Raw genomic sequence first — 24,750 nt, 5'->3', positions numbered from 1 at the left:
TCAACCAGCGGTGCCCCCCGCCCGCCCGCCCACGCACAACGTGCATTTTCAACAGACCCCGCCATCGATGACAACACGATGTCGTAGGGTTCGACTATTCACCCCCCCCCCCCCCACCGTCGGTGGTGGCGTGGCTTGGCCAATCATTTTATTCGGGGTTGATAAAACAGGTGCCACTTTGTTGCGACGCTGGTTGGCGCTGCGTGTACGCACGTGCGCATGTTGAACTTCTGTCGCACACCGCACGCAGCCACAACGCGCTAACCGGAGGTGGGGGAACACAGCTTGGCCATTCCAAGCTGTGATGCTTTGCCATGGGAATGTGGAATTTCCATCGCTGGGTCAGGGCTTGCCAATGGAGACATCAGCATTGGCCTTATTGCAAATCGGAGCATTGGCAATCGTTTGACGTCCCCTCTTGAGAGTTGCGCAGCAGCTCACGTCAGAAATAAACTTCAATCTTCACGAGTGCGTTTTTTTTTTTCAAAATTACATTTGCACGTGTAAATTCCGACGGCGCTATTTTACTGCAGTGTTAATACCGGTCGTCCTTGTAAAACGTTGCAAAAATAAATGTATTGCATTGGCATTCGCTGCCGCGAGGCGGAACGTCGGCACGGCGGTTAGCGCGCCGTGCTGTGATTCCGGTGACTTGAGTTCGATTGCCGGCCGGAGCCAACGTCATCAGCGGCCTCCTCCACCACCCCGCACTGACCAGCGTGGTGAAGTATGGTCAAACAAACCGCGGCGATGACTGACGTGGAATCGGAGAGGCCTCCATCCAGCGGTGGACTCAGAAAGGGCCAATCGTTATTGTCAATTTATGTCGCGGCGGTTAAATGTACCGCGGCGTCTCAAAGGGTCCTCAACGAGACGGATTTCGATCTGTTCTGAGCGCGCCATCTCGCTCGTGACAGCAACTCATCCATCGTCGGAAAAGTTACATGTTGACTCGCACGCGTTGCAACTTCCATCCCTCAAAACATCGCGATGCACGCACGCACACACACGCACGCACGCACACGCACAACAACCGAAGACGGACCACGCCGCCTGATAACGATGAATCTTCATCACGGGCGAACGAAATGAATTTAACCAATTTCACAGACGCCGTGAATTACCAGCTGCACGGTAAGTTAGGGCTCATTAATGTTAACTTATAACGTTCCTTATTTCGTGTCATTCCACTTAATTTTAATTGAACATCGTGTCTGTTGAAATTTCACACCCCATTATGCCTTCTGATGGCTGTGAAATTCAAGGCATTAATTTCTCTCCCACCAACCCCCCCCCCCCACTTGCCCCCCTGCAGCCCCCCACACCGCCCCCCAACAATACAATGAGAGGATCGCAGTAAATGTTCGAGGAGTGAGTCGACCCGGCACGTTTAAAATTCAGCTCCAAATCGCCACTTTAGGGGGTGACAAAGAATCGGCGCGATTTTTTTTTTCTCTCTTTCCTTTTTCCTCCTCCTCTTTACACAATTGCACGATCGTGCTTCATGGTCAAAAAGAGATTTACATCCACCCCCCTCTCCAAACCCCCCCCAACCTCCTCCCCCCCTCCACAACTCAGAATCTGCTGTGCAGCGTCGCCCGCCAAAAAAAAAAGCGGCCGTTTTGTAGTCCGGTCTGTCGCGTCGAGTGGGGAGGGTGATCCCCACCGCCCACCGCCGCCGCACAGCGGTTACAGATTTGTGTTTTTTTTTTAAATAGTTTCACAACAATAATCACAATTTGTAGCGGATGGGACGCGATTTCCGAGGCGCGGAGCCCAGAGCTCACAGTCCCTCGTGCGCCGGCCCGATCCGCAGGCTCGCTCTTTGCCGATCCGCCGCCGGACGGTGACATCCCCACGCCGTGCTGCTGCTCGGTATTTGACCAGACTTCATCATAACCCCGCCGGTCGGTGTGCGGATTGGTGAATGGGGGGCGGGGGGGCGCGGGGAGACGAAGGAAGTGGGGGGCAGGGGGGGGGCATGACCAGATGACCGGTGTTACCCCTGGGCGAGAGATTGAACTCGGCTCAGCAGGTTTGTGCTAAATAACCCCACGTCCGCGCCCCACTTCTACCCCCTGGATAGAAAGACACGGCCTCCGATACGACGCAAGGGCGCTGCATACAAATGTAGTGACATATGACGTCACTACTGTGTTGGCTCGGTATGGGTGCTGTAGGCGGGTGTCACGGAGGTCACGTCAGGCCGTGACACGCTGCGTGAACCCAACAGGACACGTGACCGGACAAAGGGGGGCTAGGGGCCCCAGGGTGGAGCTTGGGGGTCACGTGGTTGGGGGCCCGGAGCTTCCCGAAGGATCGAGAAGGGGGGCGTGGCCTGGGGCGGAGCCTGCCACGCCGCGGGAGTTACAAGCGGGGTGTGAACAGGTAGCTGGGCTGTTCGACCCCGGGATGAAGATGCCATCACCGCTCCTCCAGGCTCCGACCTTCGTCCGTGACCAGGCAGCCCGTTAACCTGCCCTGGTCACGTTACGCGGCATTCCCTCCCCGAGTGTTAGTGAGATTAGGAACGGTGGTCACCACCCTGTGTGTCACGTTCAGGTTGGTTGTTATGCGTTAATAAATAGTGTTGCCTCCAAGTTGAGTGTGCACATCAACTGAACCCACTAAACAAACGTAAAATTACGCCGGAACTTCACAGGGAACAACGTTGTTAATTGTATCTGTCAATACAGCCTTTATTTAACCACGTGGGAGGCTATGGGGGTGGGGGGGGGAGTCCATCTCTTGGTTATTACGTGGTAAGGGTTCACATTTGTCTGGCGCTCGCGTAACGGTGGCGTGGAGGTTCGTTCGCCGCGCGGTGAACCCCCCCCCCAACCCCGTTACTTTGAGTCTCATTCGTGGCCATGGCCAACGTCAGTGACGGGTGACACCGATCCTGGGTACAACCGATTCACCGACCCGCGCTGACCGGCGTGGTGAAGTATGGTCGAAGCAACCTCCATGGCCGACGACGAAGCGGCGTGGGGAAGGCTTTGCCCAGCAGTGGATTGACAAAGCGCTGTAAATGATCGTGTTCATTATTAGACGAGCCACTGGAAAAACAGATAGCTAACCTCCTTGTCTATTCGCTACCCTACTCGCTACGATCGAGCTAACTACCCTCCTAGCAAACCATCTTAATTACCACCTAGCTGTACAAGTGGACATTCTGTGGGGAAGCCTTCATCCAGCAGTGGATTGAGAAAGGGCTGTGGAATGTTCATTGTCATTCCCATTGTTGCGCTTGAACGCAGCGCATCTCGAACCATTTGGCGAAACCCCTTGACAAAAGCGTGAACTATTTCCCATTGAAATGAATCTACCATCTCACTCTGTTTGCACATTCGTCGTTGAAACAAAAAAGAAGACTTCAATTGTGAAACATGGCTAAAAGTAATATCACTTACGACCCCGAAAAGCGTTAATAAAGTAAAAACCCGTCAGTGAAATTTCACGACAAAGCCGGTCAACAATGAGGCCTCGCGAGCAGGCCGCTAAACGAAGGCCACGGAAGGGGAGACGCAGCGACCAAACTTGACTCTCTCCTCCTCCTCCTCGCTCTCCGAAGTCATTCCCCCCTGCCACTCCGCTAACCGCCACGAACTGCAGACACAGCCGCCAATTAGGCGCAATTATCGCTCCATTTCGTCCCGACACCAAAAAGAAAAAAAAAAGCCGACGACTCCCAATGTCGGCGTTTCGCTGGGCTGCAGGACCCCACCCCCCCCCATCGTACCCACCCCCACCCCTCACCCCCCCACGGACTAGGGTTGCCACCTATCCTTTCGAAGTAGCTTCTCTTTGGCACGATGCCCGACGTTTCTCTCCACGTGCCAAGGACTTTTTCAAGGCACGGCGCAGGAAGGGCTGTTTGGTTGCCCCACCTCCGTCCTGGCTTTTTTTTCTAACCTTTTGTGAGGCGGCTGTCCTGGAAAGTCCGTAAGCTTTGCGGGTTGTTATTGTCAGATGCGTCGCAAGACGACACTCAAAGCAATACGACTTTACAGGTATCTCCCCTGCGCTCCCCTCCGTCTTTCCATCTTCCTGCGTTGCGAGATATTCCTCTTCCTCATCCCTCCCCCACGCGATGTCTCCCGTTCTTTGTCGCGATCTCGCGAGGTGGCAACCCTCGCGAGCCCAATGCGCTCGATAAAAAACAACAACGCGGTAACGGTGACTCAAGAGGCGACGACACTTAACCCACCCCCCCCCACTCCTCCTCCTCCCCCCCCTCACCGCGCTCCCCTCCCCCCTCCGTCCTCACCGCGATGCCTTCGATGTCCTCGATGAAGCTCCGGCTCACGGACTCGAGGGCGCTCCGAGGCCACTCGTGGAACCAGTCGATGGCCGTGCAGTTGACGAGGGCCGGGAAGCGTCGTGCGCGCACGCGCAGCGTGGAGCCCACGGGAGAGAAGCACAGCACCACCTGACGGGGGGAGGGGGGCGGGGGGGCGTGTCGCTCGTTAAGTCGTTCTGGACATCTGTGAGAAAGAGCTTTATAGCTCATCGGATTCCTCCAGTATAACAAAATATTTCGATTTTTTTGTGTATTTCAGACGAGGCCCGTTGAGCTTGGAGCACTTTATCAAAAACTCCTTGGCCAAAACGACTCGTAGGATGGTAGCCAGCGAGTTACATGGGAAGGGAGGGTTTACAGGGGCTGCATTGGGCGGCTGGTAGGATGGTAGCCGGCGAGTTACATGGGAAGGGAGGGTTTACAGGGGCTGCTTTGAGCGGCTGGTAGGACGGTAGCCAGCGAGTTACATGGGAAGGGAGGGTTTACAGGGGCTGCATTGAGTGACTGGTAGGATGGTAGCCAGCGAGTTACATGAGAAGGGAGGGTTTACAGGGGCTGCTTTGAGCAGCTGGTAGGATGGTAGTCGGCGAGTTACATGGGAAGGGAGGGTTTACAGGGGCTGCATTGAGCGGCTGGTAGGACGGTAGCCAGCGAGTTACATGGGAAGGGAGGGTTTACAGGGGCTGTATTGAGCGGCTGGTAGGACGGTAGCCGGCGAGTTACATGGGAAGGGAGGGTTTACAGGGGCTAAAGAAGCATTTGACCTCCCGAGAGGTGTGGCTCAGACACCGGCGAAACAAAATGCGTCAATCAATCGAGAGCGAGCAGGTTGAAGTCGAGCCGCGCGCGGAGCCGACCTTGAGCTGGCGCCGCACCCGCTCCAGGAAGAACCTCCAGCAGGCCTCGCGCGTGTCCAGGAGGCCGAGCCCGCGCACCTCGGCCCGCACGGCCGACACGACGCCCTCCACCTCCTCCTCGCTCAGCAGGTCTGGGATCTCGCCTGCCATCAACGAGCGCGAGCGCACGACCGCGGCGGAGCGTCAGGGGCGGCCTACGGGCGCCGTCGCTCCAAGGCCCTTCGGGAGCGGCCGCGGTCTGCGACCTCGCCGTTCGCTCGCACCCCACCCCCGCCTTTCTCCCTCCCGTTGCTGGCTTCCGACGGGATGAGTGGTGGAACCGTAACATGATGGTGAGTTGTCACCGTGGGAGCGCGCGTCTAGAGACCCAGGCCCGCATTTCTTAGGCACGGCTCGCGAGTTAGCAGCCCACACTTGGAGGGGCCCAAGGCGCCGGGCAGCACCATGGAGAGATCGTGCCGATCGTGGCGTGGTTATGAACCTTGGAGTGGTTGTAAACCGACGGAAAAAGCCGACCCCTCAACGTGGCTGCATTTCAACAGGAGGTGCTGCCCCCACTCCCCCACGACCTCCGCCACCCCCCACCACGCGATGCCTCCGTGGCACGCTGACCGACGCGTTCCGTCGCGAGCAGCTGCCGCTAGCATAACTTTATTCTTTTTCGTTCTACATACGCACGCACGCACGCTCACGCACATGCGCGCACGTACGTGCCTGTGTGTGTGTGTATATTTTATTTTTATAAGTACGCAGCCAAAAGGGATCATTGTTTTACAAGTGGCGGGGGAAGAGTACTAATTGCCCGCGCGAGCGTGTGCGCGGAAATTACAATAATTATGGATGCAGCTGTGCCGGCGCCTGCGTAACGCCACGCCAGCCAATGTCAGCGAGGCCTCTTGCCTCCCGCTGGGACTGGAGCGGCGGGCATCCGCTCGGGCGGCAGGTGCGGCCGAAAACATCGCGGCGGCGGTAGTGCCGGTGCCGACGGCGGGGGGACGGCGGTGGCCGTGGGCGCGAGTCGAACCGAGCGGTTCGGTCAAAGGACGATGGAGGAAAGAAATGAAAAAATAAACGATGGGTCCAATACCGGCGCCGATTGCACCGATGCCGATCACAATACCAATTACCAGCGCCGCCCTCACGGTCGTGGCCGGGCGGTGTGCCCCGGTGCGGTTGCGACGAATTAACCGACGGAGAGGCAGGCGTCCGTCGCCTGCGGGATTTGCGAGTTTTCCGACAGGGTGTCGTCCCACGCGTGCTTGTTGAAGGGAGAGTGTGAGCGCGCGCGCATGTCTTTGTTTCTTTTTCTGCGTGCGAGTGGATGGCACGGTAGGCTGGCCACAGCTTGGTGCATCTGCCAGTCATCTCCAGTCGGTCAACCCATGGCACCTGGGTCTGTCCGGTGACTTTCCTGTTCACTAACAGCACTTCCCCCAACATTCTGTTAAAGGCTATTACGGGGGAGTTTTGTAAGTGGTATGGTATGGGTAGCAGTGGTGTAGCGGTTAGCGTGCTGCACTACAGAATCGGAATAATTCTTTATCCTGGAGGAATCCAATGAGCAGGGACTGTGCATTGTCTGAACTAAGAATGGCAACGGCACAACTGCGCAGGTGTTCTCAGTTCTGCTGTGCAGCTCCCCCGATGTGTGTTGCGGGTTCCTGAAGACTCTCCCGGCACCTTCTATCAATTGTACATACATATATTATTTTAACAGGTATGGCCCACTGAGCTACATAGAGATGTTTTTCGGAAGCGACCTGGCCACAAATGATAGATCAACAAAGTGTATTTTCGCGTGGATTTTATTTTGGCAGCCAAATACTCTGAACGCGTGATGTTCATTTTAAATGTGGAGGGAAAAACCGGGGGATCTGGAGAAAATCCACGTGACCACGGGGAGAGAGAGACGCAAACTCCAAACATACAGCAGGCGTCAGGGTTGGGATTGAACCCAAGATCCTCATGTACATCAGGGCGAGGTAGTTAACATCTCGCCACCATGGCGCCCCATGGGAAAAAGGGTTAATCCAGTGGCACCAAATTCCAACTTCCAGCCACGGGGGGAGAGAGGCACCGCAAACTCCAAACATACAGCAGGCGTCGGGGTCAGGATCAAACCCACGATCCTCATGTACACCAGGGCGAGGTGGTCGGACATCGCGCCCACGTGGCACGATCCCGGCAAATGCAAGACAGCGCCGATGGTGGCAATCCTCCCAATTGTCCAAGCACAACTCAAGAATCTCTCTGCACGAGGGCCCCGCTACACCGGGACGCTCCGTGCAACAACGAATGAACGAGAACACCGCGGGTGAGCGAGCGGGTCGGGTAACTAGATAGTAACGGGATCGGTCGTAAGCTGGTTAGTTACTTTGTGTGGATGGTAGTTCGCAAGTTTGTAAATAATAAGGTAGCTAGTGAGTAATTAACATGGGTAGTGAGAGCAAGTTAGTAGTTAGTCGCATAGCGAGTTAGGAACAAAGACGCCGAAACGGGGTAGTGAGAAAGTAGGCGGCAGCTAGTAGGACGGTGAATTCACACGGTGGTGAGTGAGCGAGCGAGCGAGCGAGCAAGCCCACAGGGCAGCGGGACGAGCGACTGACCGGAGGCGAGCATGTCGTTGAGCAGCACGAGGAAGCGCTCGTCGGGGACGTGAGCGTCGGTGAGGAGGAACACCGTCCCCTGGTTCTTCACGCCGGCCTTCAGGTACAGCCCGGCGATGTCGCCCTGCGTGGCACGCACGGCACGGACGGGGCGTCACCCCCACACCGTCACCACGGAGGCCCACGGCCGTGCCGCGTCGCTTAAACCGCTCAAAAAATACCCAGGCCGCGTGCGCCGGCTTCACGCTCTAAACTTGGGGAGGGGGGGGGATTTGGTTAGTGCGGTCGCCGTTCACATCATCCGAGGTTTCTGCTGGGGCTCTCCGGCTTCCTGCAGTGCGTATGAACGCTCGATTATTGGCCGAAAGCATCTCGGCATACACTGGACTGGTTTGCAGAGCTCGGGCAATTTGTTGGTCGTGCACAGGCCACCACCTGGATGGTGCATTCCAGCTCGCGTCTGTGGTTTCCCCGGCAATTGTGAGATTGCAATTCGCACGAATGACCACGTCGCTATATAGAACAAAAACATGATTATTTCATAAAATTAACTTTATGGTGGGATCCTGGGTTCCCATAAGCCCCCGGCTCTCGCATAAACTGCGCTGCGACGTCATTTTACGTCTGTTGAAGGCGAACGGCACGGCAATCTATTCCTCTCGACGAGCTCTACATGATGCACTAATCAAAGTTTTGTTTAAGACTACGGCAATCTTGTCAACGGCGGGTGCTTGGTGAAGAACGAGAGGATATGCACACACACACACGCGGCCATGGGCACACATGTGCGAACACACACACGTGTGTGTGTGCACAGTAGGGGCACAGGTGGTGCGTGGGCCAGTCATCTCAGTCAATCGACCCATGGCACATGCTGGGTCTGTCCCGTGGCCTCAACGTGCACATAGCCTGGCACAAGCGCCGTGGTGTTGTTGTTGTTGTTGTTGTGTGCCCGTGCGCGTACCCGCAGGTCCTGCACGCTGTAACCCTTGCGCAGGGTGACCTGGAAGACGTCGAGGCCGCCGATAAAGGCGGCGAGGCGCGCCAGGCTCTGCTTGCCGCTGCCTCCCACCCCGACGAGCAGGGCGTTCCCACGCGGGCCCTCCAGGATGCGGCTGATGCGGCACCTGGTGGCGGCCACAACACGGGGGGTGGCACGCAAGGGGGTTGTTGGAGGCTTGACGGTCACCTTGGTTCATCGACAGCCAATCGGATTGTTCGCCGCCGGTGTTGAGGCCGCCGGTCGGGAATGGCGCTCGGGGTCGCCGGGTTCGTGGAGCGGCGCGCACGTTTCTACAACCACTGAGATGCGCACGCTCGCGCAAGCTCGCAGACCGTGTGCGCACCCACCCGCACGCTTGCACAGACCGTTGGGGCAAGTGCTGTTGGCGAGCATCTATGAAGGCCGTCACAGCACACGAGGGGGTGGGTGGCCAGCTGCATGCTCCCTGCAAACCTTTGTCTCCCCAGTGCTGATGCTTTCTAGACACCGCACCAGGTACTTATTTTAGGCCGAGTCAACCTAGCGGAGGCCCAGGAGTGGCTCGGGTAATTGAACTCTGGTCACCGGGTATCGTAGCGCGGCAAGCGACCGCTCGCCACTCACACGTACAAATACAAAGATCCCTCGTATAGCCTTAACGGGCAGCTGGGGGCAAGTGCCATTAGCAAGTAGAACCTACGATGGCAGGCGCGGCACGTGAAGGGGTTGGTGGCGGTGGCCAGCACCGCGCCCGGCCGCCTTTGTCTCCCCAGCGCCGACGTTTGACTACCCACCGCGCCGGGTGCTCTCGCACTCACACGTGCTGCATGGCCTCGTTGAAGAGCACCAGGTTCATGGCGGGGTTCAGCTCGTTGTGGGCGCTCAGCGCCTCGGCGAGCGTGCGCCGCAGGCTCTCCCAGCCGGGCACCGGCGCGTAGCGCGCGTCGCCCACGCCGCCCGCAAAGTGGCAGAAGAGGAGCGGCTGCTGGGCAAGGGCGTCGTCCTCCACGCCCTGCACGATGTCGCCGGCACACGGGCACACGGGCACATGGGCACACTTATTTCGCACTGTACGTAGTCAAACACGCTAATTGGAGGTGCGGGGGAAGAAAGACAAACTCAACACAGAAAGCAGCTCTAAAGAAATTAGTTTGAAATCGAGACGAGAAACAGTCACGGAGACACGACGGGACAGTCACGGGGACGTAATGCTCCAGCCACAACGACACACGCAATGAGACACAATCACAAAGATGCGACGAGATGCGGTCACCGAGAGACAGACATCTCACAGCGACCGTCACGGAGCGTGAGGTGGGGGGGGCGGCTGGGGGGAGGGCATGCTCCAAATGCTGGGAGCACACGGGAGTAAAACGTCGGACATCATGCTAAACAACACGCCATGCGACATGCGACATGCGACATGCGACATGCGACATGCGACATGCGACATGCGACATGCGACATGCGACATGCGACATGCGACATGCGACATGCGACATGCGGGATTACTAACGAAGGGCACCGGTCCTGCTTTTCCCGGGAATCGTCCTCTTTTCGAGGCAGCCGCCGTTGTGGGAAAATCCGTCTCTCGTTAAAAGCCCCCCGGTTTTTTCTGGTCACTTTCGCGACATTACACGACGCACACCACTCGAGACAGCGACAGCGACGTGCAGTTGTCCCCCTCTCATGCCATTAGTCAGATATTCCTCCTCGTTCGTCCCATGACATGCCCCGCAGTTTATTCTGCCACCTCGCAAGGTGGAAAACTCTCGGCCACGCAACGCGAATAACCACCGCGGGAGTTTCTCCGCGGCATGACAGCAGACAAAATAAAAAGACCCCCAGCCCCTCGCTCCGTCTCCGCGTGGATGGTGGCCGTGTTGGGACGCGCTCTCTCCTTTGGCTGCCGTTCGCAGCGACGGCTGCTCCGGAAGGAAAAAAAAGATAACCGGTAACCCCCCCCCTGCCCCCACCCCCAAGGCACCAACGCTAACGGGAGCGGGGCCCGTGGGCCGTGCGACGGAGTGATTCATGGGAGCGGCGGCGACGTTCACTTATCATGGCAAATCTCCCGTGGAATAACGGATGGGCAAAATCAGCGGCGGGACACCGTGCGCATGACGCGCAAATCATTTCCTCTCTAATAGAGTCTAATGGGCGGGATGAGAGAGAGCAATTTATTGCTACCAGCTCCGGGAACAGCAGGAGCGGCGTACTACATGACCCAGCTGTCCTTGACTGTCAGCAGGTCTTAAATTATAATTACTGACAGGGCTGGCGCCCGATTTTAACGCAACTATGGCAAATGTCACAGCCCAGCATTCAAAATGTCAAAATTTTCTGAAACACGATGAAAGCTTTATGACAGTATAAATTTTGGGGGGGGGAAAAAAATTAAGATTGGATTTTTTCTCCTCCTTTTCGGTAATTTTTCGAGCATTTCTTAAATATAGAGACAATAACAATGAAGGAGTGGGATGATTGAAAAAAAAAAAATCGGGCGAGCGGAGATTTTTTTTCTTTCGGTCCCCGTCGCAATCGCGTACAAATTCCCGGCGCGATCAATTTCAATTATCTGTTCCCTTGGAATGAAAAATTGTGGATGCGGCCCGCTCAAATGTTTAATCATCCCACGAGGCGAAATATAAACGAGCCACGTTTATTCATGCACGTAATAATAATAATAATTGAAAACAAGGATCAGTTTGCGCCCGTATTAGTAAAATAAATAAATAAGCAGAGCGTTCTCGCCGCCGCACCTCCGATTTGCACGGTCGGGCTGCGTACGGCGCGATAGAAGTTCAGCGTACGTTACGCACACGCGCACACGCGCGCTCGTAGATGTTCAGACGCCCCGCGCGTGGCTCCTTGCAAAGGCCGGTGACGCAGCAGCTCGGGAAGATTGAACGGAACTTGTCGGAGTAAAACAAACAACCGTGGTGGAATTACCGCCGCTGCAAATTCATCTCGAAGTAGCGCGGAGGATTTTTTTTGCGTGGATGCACCGTGGGCGTGTTTCCGGGGTTGTACCGCGCGGTGGTTGTTTGGCGCGGTGTCCGACGTTTCGCTCCGTGAGCTGGGAGCTTCTTCGTGAAACCGAATTGAGATTAGCGGCTACAATGCTCGCCTGGTCTCAGGGAATGGCACGCGGCTTAATTAATTAATGTACAAATCTAGGAATGAATTGCGTTTTTTTTTTATCAAACAAACGTATGAACGGCTAAATGAATGAAAAAATACTATGAATAAATTAAGTAATATGTTAATTTCGGAATAAATAAATAAACTATTTTATGAATGAACAAATTGCCGAATGAACAAACCGAATTTAAGACTGAGTGACCAAACGAATAAGTGAATGTATACATGAAGAAATAACCGAATTAACAAATTACGAAAAGATTGCACAAACCAATAAAACAATTCACAAAGAAATGCATTAAATGATCGACAGGAGAAAAAAAAAGAATGAACAAATATAAAATGTATAACGAATGAATATTACACTGACCAAACAAACAAGTCAATTAACAAATTCACTAATTCACACATTTACGGACACAATCACCAATGAACGAATTAACGAACGAAACAAATTTCTCAATGAACAAACGAACGGACGAACAGACACACGAATGAACGGACGAACGAACGGATGGACGAACGAACGAACGAACAGACGGACGGACGAACAATCATGCGGCGTGTGCGACCGACCTCGAAGTGCTTGCGCGCCGTGTCGAGCAGCAGGCGGCCAAAGGAGTCTGCGTCGCGCTCGCCCACCAGCTTGTCCCCGTAGACGCGCGCCGACTCGTGCAGCCAGAGGCGCGCCAGCTCCGTCGGGGAGCGCACCGCCTCGCCGCCCGCAAACAACAGGCCCTGCCAAAGGCGCCGCCAGCACAACAACAACAATCTTCTTCTACCGTGCGGCTGATGTTTTTTTTTTTCGATTTAAAGCTTTCGTGACTGCAGGGATTCATCTGCTTGGTTCTTTCGGTAAAGTCACGTAGAATGGAAATAATAAAATAATAAAAAATAAAACATAATAAAATAATTCTCACGACGTTTCGGCCACAACGCAAGCAGCCGTCCTCAGGTGGAGAGCAGGTCTGTCGAGGAGACAGAGTCTGAATGACTCTGAGTCTGAATGACTCTGTCTCCTCGACAGACCTGCTCTCTACCTGAGGACGGCTGCTTGCGTTGTGGCCGAAACGTCGTGAGAATTATTTTATTATGTTTAATTTTTATTATTTTATTATATCCATTCTACGTGACTTTACCGAAAGAACCAAGAAGTTTTTTTTTTTGTTGACTTGGCGCGTTATAAATGTCATTATCATAATTTTCATTTGGCAAAAATTTCACTTCTAAGAATTAAAACAAATATCAGTTTGGACTGCCATGCGCCAGACATCTCTTGGTGGAAATGCCGCTGGGAGAGTAAGTGCTGCTACTGTCAATCACGTGACGTGAGGGCATCTCAAAAGATGTTCTTTCAAGTCACCTTGGTGTGATCGCATGAGCACTTCTTACTCTTTGGTTTTTTCGGTAAAGTCACGTAGGTAAAAAATAAAATAAATGAAAACAACTACATTTTCATTTATTTTTTTTAAAAACCAAAGAGTATGAATCATTGCAGTCACGAAAGCTTAACATCTATAATTAATGACCACTTCTTATTTCGTACGGCTGATGTAGACGCAGAGCAACAAACTACAATTTCACATTCAGGTGGTCAAGCCAGACAAGCGCGTCAGGAGCAGCGGAGTAGTGTCGCTTGCGATGTCTCTTTCGTATTTGTGCTCATTACACGTTGCACGATTTGTTCTGGATGACCACAGAGTTTTTTCATTTTCTATTTGTGCATCAGGTATCCCCGCACCTACTGCCACGGTTTGTGCAGTGGCTGCGGTTTAGGGTGGACCGTGCGCTTCGTGGAATATCAAACCCAGCGATCTTCTGCGAGATGCATGTTTATGATAAGTATAACGCCACACAGCAATGTGATGCAACACACCCTCTGGCCTCCCTGTTTTATGAGCTGTGAAGAAGGATCGCTGCCCGAAACGTCGCCCCCATTTATATATTATTATTATAATAATTTTAAGGCCGCAGTCTTGTTGGCAAATGTGTCGAGTTTTGTTGCTATTCGTGCCTTTGCGCCACCGCAGTGAATTGTTTCAGCAATGCGATGGAATCGGGTGGCGCGGTGGTAACACTCGTTCCTCACAGCCAGAATCCCCCGCGTTGGACTCCTGACTCGGACTGCCTTTCTGTGCAGAGTTTGTATGTTTCCCCCCCACCCCACCCCGATCTACAGGGGTTTTATCCCAGTAGCTTCCAGTTTTCCATTGCCCACAGTGCGGCCAATACTTCCGCTCAAGCCCTGGCATCCCATCCCACCGGCGCGCAGGGAAAACGCTGCTCCACCGTTCCCCGCAGTCGTCGTTCGTGATGGGACAGCCGAAGAAGACTTGCAGTGAGTAGCAGCTGCAGCGTTTACCAGGGTGGCCTCGGGTGCTCGAACTGCAGCAAGCGCGGCGAGCGCGCTAATCGCTCGGACCGCGGCACCGTCACAGAGATTCGTCTCCAATTTTTTTTTTTTTTTAAATAGCTTCGCAACCGACCTGGAAGACGCTGGAGAGGTCGCGCAAGTTGAAGACGTAGTGGAACTTGACGGCGGTCGGCAGGAAGTTCTGGGCCACGCGCTGGTGCAGTGCGACGGCGGCCTGCACGAGGCTGGCGCCCGCCCGCACCACGGCCGGTGCGAAGCCGCCCTGCTGGAGGTGTGCCGCCAGGATGCGGCTGTAGATGCCCTCCAGCGTCTCCGCGCCGGGGAAGTTCACCGCCAGCACCGTGAAGTGGCGCTGGCGGGTCGGACGGGCGGGCAGGCGGGCGGACGGACATACAGATGGAGAGACGGACGGACAGACGGATGGATGAGCGGATGGATATACAGACGGACAGATGGATAGACGGGCAGGCTGGTGAGTGGACGCGACATGCAATCCATGGCACTCGGATAGGACCCCGTTCGCCCGATTCCCGTCGCCGCGTGCGAAATTATCAACGCCAATGTGCACGGTGGAATTTCCACCACTGGTTCACCAATGAAGATGAGCGCTCTCCAACACCTCCCGAGCGCTTACTAAATGCAAATTCTGGAATATTCATCCTCAGCCAAGGGGTCGGTTTGTCTTACCCGCAGTTCCCGTCGCGGCGAATCACACTTGCGATGATGAAGCACGCTCTCAGCTGTGCTTTGGTTGCAGTGGCTGTAGCGGCGGTAGTGGGTTTGTAAAGTTGTAGAATCACTAGAACCAAGTTGTGAAATTTCCCGAGCACGGTGTGGGAGGGTGTGAGGGCGGCGGGGCGCGGAGGGCGGGTGAATCAATACAACCTACCTAATAAACATGCCGACGTTGGGCCGACGTTGGGCGGACGTTGGGCTTACGTCGGTCCAACATTGCACGTTTGACTGGGCGAGTATCCACATCAGATAGCAGTGGTACTAAACTCAACGATTTCTATTTTACCAGGTTTTACCCACTGAGCTGTAGAGCTCTTTTTCAGAAGCGACCTGCCCACAAATGATAGCTCAACGAAGTGGCTCAAATACTCTGAGCGATTCTAAACGTGGAGGGAAAAAAACGGAGGACCCGGAAAAAAATGCACGCGACCAAGGGAAGAACATGCAAACCCCTAATATACAGGCATCATCAGGGTTGGGGTTGAACCCACAACCTCCTGTACACCAGGCGAGATAGTTAACATCTTGCCACCAGGGCGCCCAAATTCCTGGATGGCATCTCAAGGCAAGAGCCTCAGGACCCCAATCACCCTTTCCATCTTCCAAATAAAACATTAATATATATTTAAAAAATATATATATCCCACGAGTGAGACAGGTGGCAGGAGGCGAACCTGCAGGCGGGGGTTGATGGTGAAGCTGCCGGCCGTAGGGTTCATGCAGGCCACGTACTGGCAGCCGTGAATCTCCTTGAGGCCCAGCTTCTGCCTGTCGTACCTGTGGTCACGCGACGTCGGCACAACGGCAATTCGCTGGTTTAAAAGAGGCACCCCGTGCACAAGCGTGGCCACGGTGGCCAATCCACTGCTGGAACGAGGCCCCCCACCCCACCAGGGCCGCCCCCCTCTCCGCCCGGCCCACTGAACTTGCTTCACCATGCTGGTCAACGAGGGTTCGTGGAAGCAGCCGGTCAACAAAGACGAAGATCCCCTGTGTAGCCTGAAAATACTGCTGGGGCAAGTGCTGTCAAGCGAGTAGCACCTATGAAGGCCGGAACGGCACACGAGGGGGTGGGTGGCCAGCACCACACCCGACCGCCTTTGTCTCCCCAGTGGCGATGTTTACACACCGCACCGGGTACTCATTTGAGACCGAGTCGACCTAAGGGAGGCCCTGGATCGGTTCAGATAGTCGTCACTCGCGTTGAGCGTGAATAAAACTCAGGTCGCCGGGTTCATAGTGCAGCGCGCCAACCACTACACGACCGCTACACTAAGTACACACCGCTACACACAGAGACACGCACAGTCAATAACAGTGATAATTTAGTCCTGTAGTTGGCGGACGGATATTACGAAGGTGCCGCTGTGTTTCACAGACGCAGCCTGCAGTTAGTTTCGCCATGGGGGGGGTGGGGGGGGCGAGGCGAGGCGACGTTGCCGCGCGCGTGAAATCCCAAATCGAGCGACTCTGCTCGTACAAATTTGGACCGTGAAACGCCGGCACGCGACGTTCACGATACTCATTGCGTGCGTGCGTTGCGAATGGTGTGGGGGGGGGGGGGGGGCGCGTCAATCGCCGCGTACTACGCTACGCGATCCCATAGCGTCCACCGCCAAGCGGGAGGCTGCCGCACGCACGCACGCAACAGCAACAGCAACCGCCATTCGCCACTAAGTGGCGGTGACGTCACCACGACGCTTGTGCCAGGCCAAGTGCACCTTGAGGCCACGTGAAGGAACGCACGCACGCACACACGCACGCACGCACGCCCACAGCGTTAACCCGGGGGGAGTTGTCCCGCCGGATCCGACACGGCGACCGCCGCCGAAGAGCGGCACACGCCAAAACCACACCACCCCGGATGGATGCCCACCAGTGGCCGTAGTCCAGGTGCTGGCGGATGAGCGTGTGGGGCTGCACCGTGCCGTAGGCGTCCACCTCCGGCATGTTCACGTCGTCCACGAAGTAGACCATGCGCTTGTTGCCCGGGGGGCCGTAGTTGCGTCCGGCCTTCTTCTCCAGAGGCCTCTCGAGCACCCCTAAGAACAACAGGAAGGGGGGGGGGGGGGTTGGGAGTGGGTGGGCAACACTGGACGTCCGTGACTACTGGATGTCTGTGAGAAAGAGTTTCTTATCGCTCATCGGGATTCTTCCAGTATCAACAAATATTCGGATTCCGAATACGGCAAAACTACTCAACTAAAACTACGAGACCTCCTTTACCAGTGGCAAAATATAGCAGTAGGTTTTTACCCTTTAAATTGGTACACAACTGACACCTGTATACAAGGAATCATGTTTCCAATAACCGTAACACAAGCAGTCAAAATGCAAACAAAAAGAAACAACTCTGACAATGGTAATGATATGCACTGTCCTTGAAGTCAACTTGCAAACATGATGCCTTGCATAAAGGTGTCAGTTTTGTACCAGTTTAAAGGGTAAAAACCTACTACTATAACTACATTTTTATGTTACCAGGTAAGGCCCGCTGGGCTACACAGCACTTTTTCAGAAGCGACCTGGCCCACAAATGACAGCTCAACAAAGTTATTATCATCATCACGTGGGAATTCATAGTCGCAGCCGAGTACTTGGAACACACGTTGATTCTAAATGTGGAGGGGGGGGGGGGGGAAATGGAGGACCCGGATAAAAATCCACGCGTCTACGGGGAGAGAAACATGCAAACTCCAAATATACAACAAGCTTCGGGGTCGGGATCGAACCCACGGCCTCCTGCATACGAGGCGAGGCAGTTAACATCTCGCCTCCGTGGCAAGAGACGTACGCAGTGCCGTCCGCTTCACAGGGGCCGTTAAAGATCCGTCGTTCGCAACGAGTATGAGGCCATCGTGTCCCAGTGACGCCACGGTCTAAGATTTGAAAATGACACCGCCAAGGTGCCAAGTTGACATTTCCTGTAGACACAGCGATCGATCATCATCGCCCGCCAACTGACTCGTCCTGGTCTCTCCCCAGAAAATAAAAGTTGATGCAGAGACGAGGGAGAACGAGAGGCCACGTGTGTGGATTCTGCAACGATTTCTAAACGTGCGTTTGATCAGAGGGCTGCTCTATGATCCATTCGTCCGGTTCCTGATGGGGTAAGGCCCATTGGAACACTCAGTTTTTTCATCCTCCACTCATTGTGTGGGCTCAGTCTCTACCAGACTCTGACTGTTGCGTCTCATCCGTCACACTGCGCTCGAACTGCTGCAGGTCTCAACAACTCACTCACTCAGTAGCTCGCTCACCCTGTGACTCACTCATCCACTCACCCACCCAATCACTCATCCACTCACCCACCCAGTCACCCACCCACCCACACAGACACCGACCCCATCACCACACTGCAGGTCACAACACTTTTCTCGGTGACCAGCATGGTGAAGTACGGTCAAACAACTCATATCCCCCCCACCCACCCCCGGCGTGACTAACATGACACTGGGAGGGGCAGTAGAGGAGGGACAAAGGGCGAGACATGAATCTGATTATAATTATCGTCAATGACGTCTAAACGACGTCGATTGCAAAGCAGAGTTTGAAAAACAGAACAACAAACGCTCACTCGTCAAGGAATTAATTAACGGATTAGGAAATTGCAAAAAAAACGTTCAACGTCTGAAGCTCAAGAGGCAATTATCGTTTCTAAATCAGCTCACGAGAGCCAACGTCAAAAAAGTTACAATTTTATTTTCCCAGCAGAAAAGAAATAAATAAAAATTTCCCTTTTTTTTGCGAAGATTTTTTTGTTCTAATTCGCGTAAGTTATGCATCATTTTATTTTATCTACGACACCAATATTAATTGACGCGTTTCCATTTCATTGAAACTGTTCACGCAGTTTGGCAGGACGGTGGGCGTCGGTCCGTGAAAGGGGTTGCCACCCGTCCTGGTTTCCCCGGGGACGCCCCCCCTGCTTTTTGTGGGAAATCTCGCCAGTTGTGTACGAATCCAGTGCATTTGACGCGTAGTTCTCCCCTATTTCGATATTGAGAGAAATCCTGCCGCTATGTTAAGCGCCGGTGTTCTTGTACCTCGGACGCGTGGCAACATAAGTGCGTTTATGACTCTGCTAATTTATGGCTCTCCGTGTGAATCTACGGCTCTCTTGGTGAGTCTATGGTTCTCTGTGTGAGTCTATGGCTCTTTTGGTGAGTCTATTGTTCTCTGTGGGAGTCTGTGACTCTCTGTGTGAGTCTATGGCTCTCTTGGTGAGTCTATGGCTCTCTTGGTGAGTCTATGGTTCTCTGTGCGAGTCTATGACTCTCTGTGTGAGTCTACGGCTCTGTTGGTGAGTCTATCGTTCTCTGTATGAGTCTATGACTCTCTGTGTGACTCTATGGCTCTCTTGGTGAGTCTATGGTTCTCTGTGTGAGTCTGTGACTCTCTGTGTGAGTCTACGGCTCTCTTGGTGAGTCTATGGTTCTCTGTGTGATTCTATGGCTCTCTGTGTGACTCTATGGCTGGTGAGTCTATGGCTCTCTGTGTGAGTCTACGGCTCTCGATGGGGATAGAAACGCCACCTGTCCTGCTTGTCCCAGCATCGTCCTTCCCTGATGTAGCCGCCCTCACAAATCTGTCCGTCTTCCCGGGACATTGAACGCCACGCACTTTCTCCGCTTCACATGTGGAACCATGCACCACCCGAGACAATTCCGATTGGCGCGGTCGGCCACGTGCGGCACGAAAGAGCTTCCAGACGTGCATACGCACATGCGTGCCCGTCCTCCTGTCCGCTGCAGGCGTTGCGAGATCCCCTTCCTCTGCTTACGATACATCCCCCGGTACAGGTAGTCCCCGAGTTACGATGGTAGTCCCCGAGTTACGATGGTAGTCCCCGAGTTACGACGGTCCGACTTACGATATTTCGATCTTACGATGGCGATAATCGATACGACAAAATTGCCATCAACAACCTAACATCGTGCAAGTATGCAGACGACGGACAGAATCTTGGTGAGTACAGCACAATATGATACATTACGATACGTACAATGCATGTATGATACGTAGCTTTAGTGATTTCATTTTAAGGTTACCACGATACGATACGTTCAATGCATGTTAAACGTTTTTTTTTATAGCAGATCGAATTGTTTCCTGAAAAAACTTTCTATTAAATTGCAGTTCATATAGGTGGGCTCAGAATTTACCTTGTTTTTTTTACTTCACATTTTACTGTGGAATACAGTATTGTAATTAATAAATACATACAGTATACAGTTTATACAGCACGGTACTGTAAATTGCTCTGTTTTGCTAAATTATCACCATTCTTTAAGACTCCTGGGTAGGCTAGGCCATCTTCGACTTACGATATTTTCGACTTACGATGGGGGTGTCGTCGTAACGCATCTCCATCGTGAGTAGAGGACTACCGGTATTTTTGTACCTCGGGAGGTGACAACCCTCGTTCAGCGAGCGGCGTATCCTCCCGTCGACCAGCAGCAGCAGAAAAAAAAAGTACCGGCAAGCAATTTCGTGGAAACCAATTAAAAAAAAAAACGCGCGTTCGTTGAAGGCACTTGCATACTCAACTGGCCGGCGTTATCTGTGCTTCATTAAGACCGATCCTATCTTTACAAGCGCCGCTCTGGGGAAATAAAGAGCTGGCGAAATGTATTCCCGTGGAAGTTGATGTTCTGTTTTATTCCGGTGACATTAAAGGACCTTTAAGGGGCAAAAAGGCTTTTGCCAGTGGAGCATGACTGCTCTAATTTAATTAACCCTACATCACCATATTAATCAGCACGGGGGGGGGGGGGGGGGATCGGGGGGTCCGGAGCATGAACTGTTTTGTGTTTTTGACCTTGGCGGAGACGGCTCGCCGGGAATAGTGGCACGCGGCCCCCGCGCGTTCAAAGCATCCTCGCGCGCAGTTTACACCCCCCCCCCACCCCCGAACGTGGCGTCGATGCGGGAGGGTAACAAAAAAAAATCCCGAAGGAAGTGAAACGCACTTTGCTAATGCGCAACCTTCTCTTTTCTTTGCCGGCGGAGAACCTAAAGGTCACAGAGAATCTTAATAGGATGGAGCGCGGCCCGACACGGAATTCCGCATGAAGGGCAATGGTGGCTGCTCGCGACCGGACGTCGGGGTACTGACGAAGGATCGACGGCAGCTCGTGGTCTGTCGATGCGTTCAGTGCGTACGAACAACAAACGGAATCGACCCTCACACGCGCGATTCCACACACGCATCGCTACGAATTGCAGAGTCCATTTTTAATTGACGCATCCGTGGCATTGCTACACGCCGTGGGAGACAGACGAACAGAATTTCATTCCTAACCCGTCCTGTCGCTCTCTCTCTCTGACCTGAATCTGGGAAATTGCCCAATGGGCGATTCTTACAACGCATTGCACCAGCCAACGCCTTGACGCATTCAACCTTTATTGGAAAGCGATCCTTCTTTCGTACGGCCGATGTAGATGCAGAACAACGATGGCAATTTGACATTCAGGTGGTCAAGCCAGATAACCACGCCAGGAGTAGCACGGAGTTGGATCGCCATGACGTCTCCTTCGTATTTGTGGATGGGGGCATTGCGTTGTCACGCGTTGCACGATCTGTTCTGGATGACCACGGTCGCACACGACACGAGAGTTTTTAGTTTTCTATTTTTGCATCAGGTATCTCGCACCTACTGCCATGGTTTGTGCAGTGGCTGCGGTTTAGGGTGGACCGTGCGTGCGCTTCGTGGGAGATCGAAACCAAGGGATCTTCCACGTGTGCTCTTTCACGAGGCGCTTGTTATGATAATTACAACACGATACGACACAATCCCGTCGTTACACGTTGTACGGGTCTGTTCTGGATGACCACGGTCGCACACTACCGGAGAGTTTTTTTTGTTGTATTGCCATTGCAAAGCGATGATCGAAGACAACAACAACAACAACAGCAACAACAGCTCCTGGCTAGGAAGGGGCTGGGGAGGGGGGGTAGTTAGGAGGTAAGCTTACGCTGCAGCATAGCGGAGGTGGTGTAGTAGTTCAGCGGCACGCTCGTGACCGCGTAGTCGTCGGGCAGCGCGCCAAGGTGCTCGGCCACGAGCGCCGTCTTGCCCACGCCGGCGTTGCCCACTAGCAGCACGGGCTTGCCGCGCGACGCCAGCAGGCCCAGCAGGTAGCGCAGGCGCGCCGTCTCGGCGGTGGGCACCACCACCGACTGCCACACGGGCGGCAGAGAGAGAGCGCGAGACAGAGAGAGAGAGAGGAGAGCCGTCAGCGTTATTATAGAACGGCTTCTCGTTTTACAACCGCTTTTTGTGTTTGCATGCATGTATGTTGAACTTTTTTCTTGTTGGTTCTTTCGGTAAAGTCACGTAGAAGGGAAGTAATAAAATAATAAAAATGAAACATAATAAAATAATTCTCACGACGTTTCGGCCACAACGCAAGCAGCCGTCTTCAGGTGGAGAACATGTCTGTCAAGTAGACAGAGTCTGAAGTCGAAATTTATGTTGAACTTCTTTTGCACCGACATAGCTAGCCGTGCTAATCGGAGGCGCGGGGGAAGGACAACAAATTAAACATTAAAAGCAGTTATAAAGAAATGAGTTTTCAATCAAGATGATTGAAAAGTGCACAGCTCCAGTGGCTTCCTAATACCGGAAGGCAGAACGTTCCAGACGGCCGCAGAAGCGCATCTGGAAGCGTGCAATGTAGTGACTTACACACACACAGATGCGGTGGCTGACTCTAGAAAATTACGCCGTGGGATCTTGAACGGTCACTGCGAGTAGACGACGCATGATGTTTATTATTATTTTGGATAATACTCAACGCGGTAATAACCAGGACGCCTGCCAGATTTGATCCACGAGTCTCGAGTGCAACAAGTGCTTTGCCCCATGGCAGGCAGCTTGCCACAACGCTGCCGGTGATTGATTTGTAAATTAGCTTGGGAGCTCACCCTCGCGCTGCTTTGGCTTCTCAAGTCAAATATTGTCCATCGATCGTGAGTGGGCGAGTGAGTGGAGCTGTGAGTGAGTGGAGCTGTGAGTGAGTGGAGCTGTGAGTGGAGAAATGACGATGACGATACATCGGGTCCCCTGCATTGAGATGTTCGGTCACCCCCGCTATTGAATCGTTGCCATTGTTCGTCACACTTAAGGAGCGCAACTGTACTGCGCGTTTTTCAGGCTGTACCGCGTGCCGTGACGGCACAATGTTCGGCGTTTTGGCTGCGCGGGATTTCATTTCATGTTTTCATCGCGCGCGTTTGTGCCGGATTTGGGCGTCAGCTTCGTCAATTTTTCCAAGGGTGCGGCGGCGTTCCTCGGACTCGCCGCTCGGTCGACGGGGCCTTCTTTTGGGATGTAACATCGACAACAAAAAGAGAGAAAGAGAGAAAAAATAAATACAAAAAGGAAACCTTCGCAGCGGTGGGAAAACTCTGCGGCTTTGACGGGGATCCTTTGATAATTTTTTTGTGAAGCCCTGAGCGTTTGTTCAGCTATCCCTCCATCACGACACGGGGGGGGGGGGGGGGGTGTGAGACAAAGGGGGACACTCGTCCATCGCCATTGACCATTGAGGACGTGGGGGGGGGCGGGCGGGGGCGGAGGGGGGAGGGCTGAGTGCGGGCCACAAGGAGCCTTGACTTTCAAAAATCTTCCCGCGACAGGTAGCTTTTATTTAAACCAATTAATTTTATGGCCGGCCGTGACCATTCCCCTGCCCTCGTTCGGCCGTGACGCCGCGTTAACCGGGGGGGGGGGGGGGTTAAGGACGAACAGCCGGGCTGGACGAACACGCTTGGGCGAGCCCCATCAGCGCCTTTGTTAAAAAACCAATCGCTCTGCGGGGACATCCGCACGCCGCGTAGGTACTGCTACGCGGCGCGCTGTCTTGGCATAGTGCTGATGATCTCTGAGAAGGGGCGAAGACGTGTACGGCGCATGGCTGAAGTTTGACGCGCAAGGATCTTCGCGACCGATGTCATGACTCGGTTGTTATTATTTTGTTTTGGTCAGATCTCCGAGTGAGTCACGTGTGTGTGTGTCGTGAGCGGTAGTGTAGCGGTTAGCGCGCTGCGTTATGAACCTGGCAAGCCGAGTTTGATTCCCGCTCACGACCAATCATTGCGGCGAATTTTTTAACCCGTCCTGAGCCTCCTCCCCTAGGTCAACTCAGCCTCAAGTGTGTACCTGGTGTGGTGTGTAAAACATCGCCACTAGGGAGGCAAAGGCGGCCGGGCGTGGTGCTGACCACCCACCCACCCCGTCGTGTGCCGTGTCAGCCTTCATAGGTGCTCGCTAACAGCACTTGCCGCAACAGTCTGTGAGAGGCTATGCGGGGAATCTTTGTCTTGTCCTGCCGCGCCCCCCTCCTCTACTCGGCACGACCAATTAATTAAGCTGTCACAAACGTGGCCAAGTGATTACTGCTTGGCACGCCCGGAGGACTGATGCGGAGGTGTGACCCAACAACAACAACAACAACAAAAACCCTTCCATGCATCAGTTGCCGCATTGCTTCGCGGATAAACATTTGAAAATAAAAAGCAATTGCCGCGACGTTGATAAATGGTCTTGTGCAAGAGTTGCTGACCTCTTCTGGACTGGCTTCAACATTGTGGGGCCCATCACCAGAGCGGTGCTTTTGCAAAAACAACGACTGCTCTCGTTTCTTGTTAGATGGGTCGCCCATCGGATGATGTCATAGTGCTCAACTCGTGGAACTGAGATCCTGGATTCAAATCCAAAATAAATTCCAGGGCTCTACATTTA

The 24,750-nt window shown here is 53.8% G+C and overlaps 1 protein-coding gene across 1 annotated transcript in view; it reads right to left on the bottom strand.

The window, feature by feature from the left end:
• The window catches only part of LOC144724619 (dynein axonemal heavy chain 11-like), a 97,575-nt gene that overhangs the window by 44,443 nt on the left and 28,382 nt on the right, over positions 1 to 24,750 (bottom strand). The window contains exons 28-37 of the mRNA XM_078603896.1: positions 21,980 to 22,184; positions 16,878 to 17,043; positions 15,676 to 15,778; positions 14,379 to 14,618; positions 12,445 to 12,630; positions 9,567 to 9,733; positions 8,731 to 8,893; positions 7,767 to 7,890; positions 5,161 to 5,303; positions 4,271 to 4,432 (exon numbers count right to left, since the gene is read on the bottom strand). Coding sequence (XP_078460022.1) covers positions 4,271 to 4,432; positions 5,161 to 5,303; positions 7,767 to 7,890; positions 8,731 to 8,893; positions 9,567 to 9,733; positions 12,445 to 12,630; positions 14,379 to 14,618; positions 15,676 to 15,778; positions 16,878 to 17,043; positions 21,980 to 22,184 — 1,659 coding nt within the window. The remainder of the gene's footprint in view (positions 1 to 4,270; positions 4,433 to 5,160; positions 5,304 to 7,766; positions 7,891 to 8,730; positions 8,894 to 9,566; positions 9,734 to 12,444; positions 12,631 to 14,378; positions 14,619 to 15,675; positions 15,779 to 16,877; positions 17,044 to 21,979; positions 22,185 to 24,750) is intronic.

The sequence above is a fragment of the Lampetra planeri genome, chromosome 21, assembly GCF_965212315.1.
Source record: "Lampetra planeri chromosome 21, kcLamPlan1.2.h2, whole genome shotgun sequence".
NCBI classification, from domain to species: Eukaryota; Metazoa; Chordata; class Hyperoartia; order Petromyzontiformes; family Petromyzontidae; genus Lampetra; species Lampetra planeri.
The sequence above is the reverse complement of the archived record's forward strand: the minus strand, read 5'-3'. Positions and strand labels throughout refer to the sequence as shown.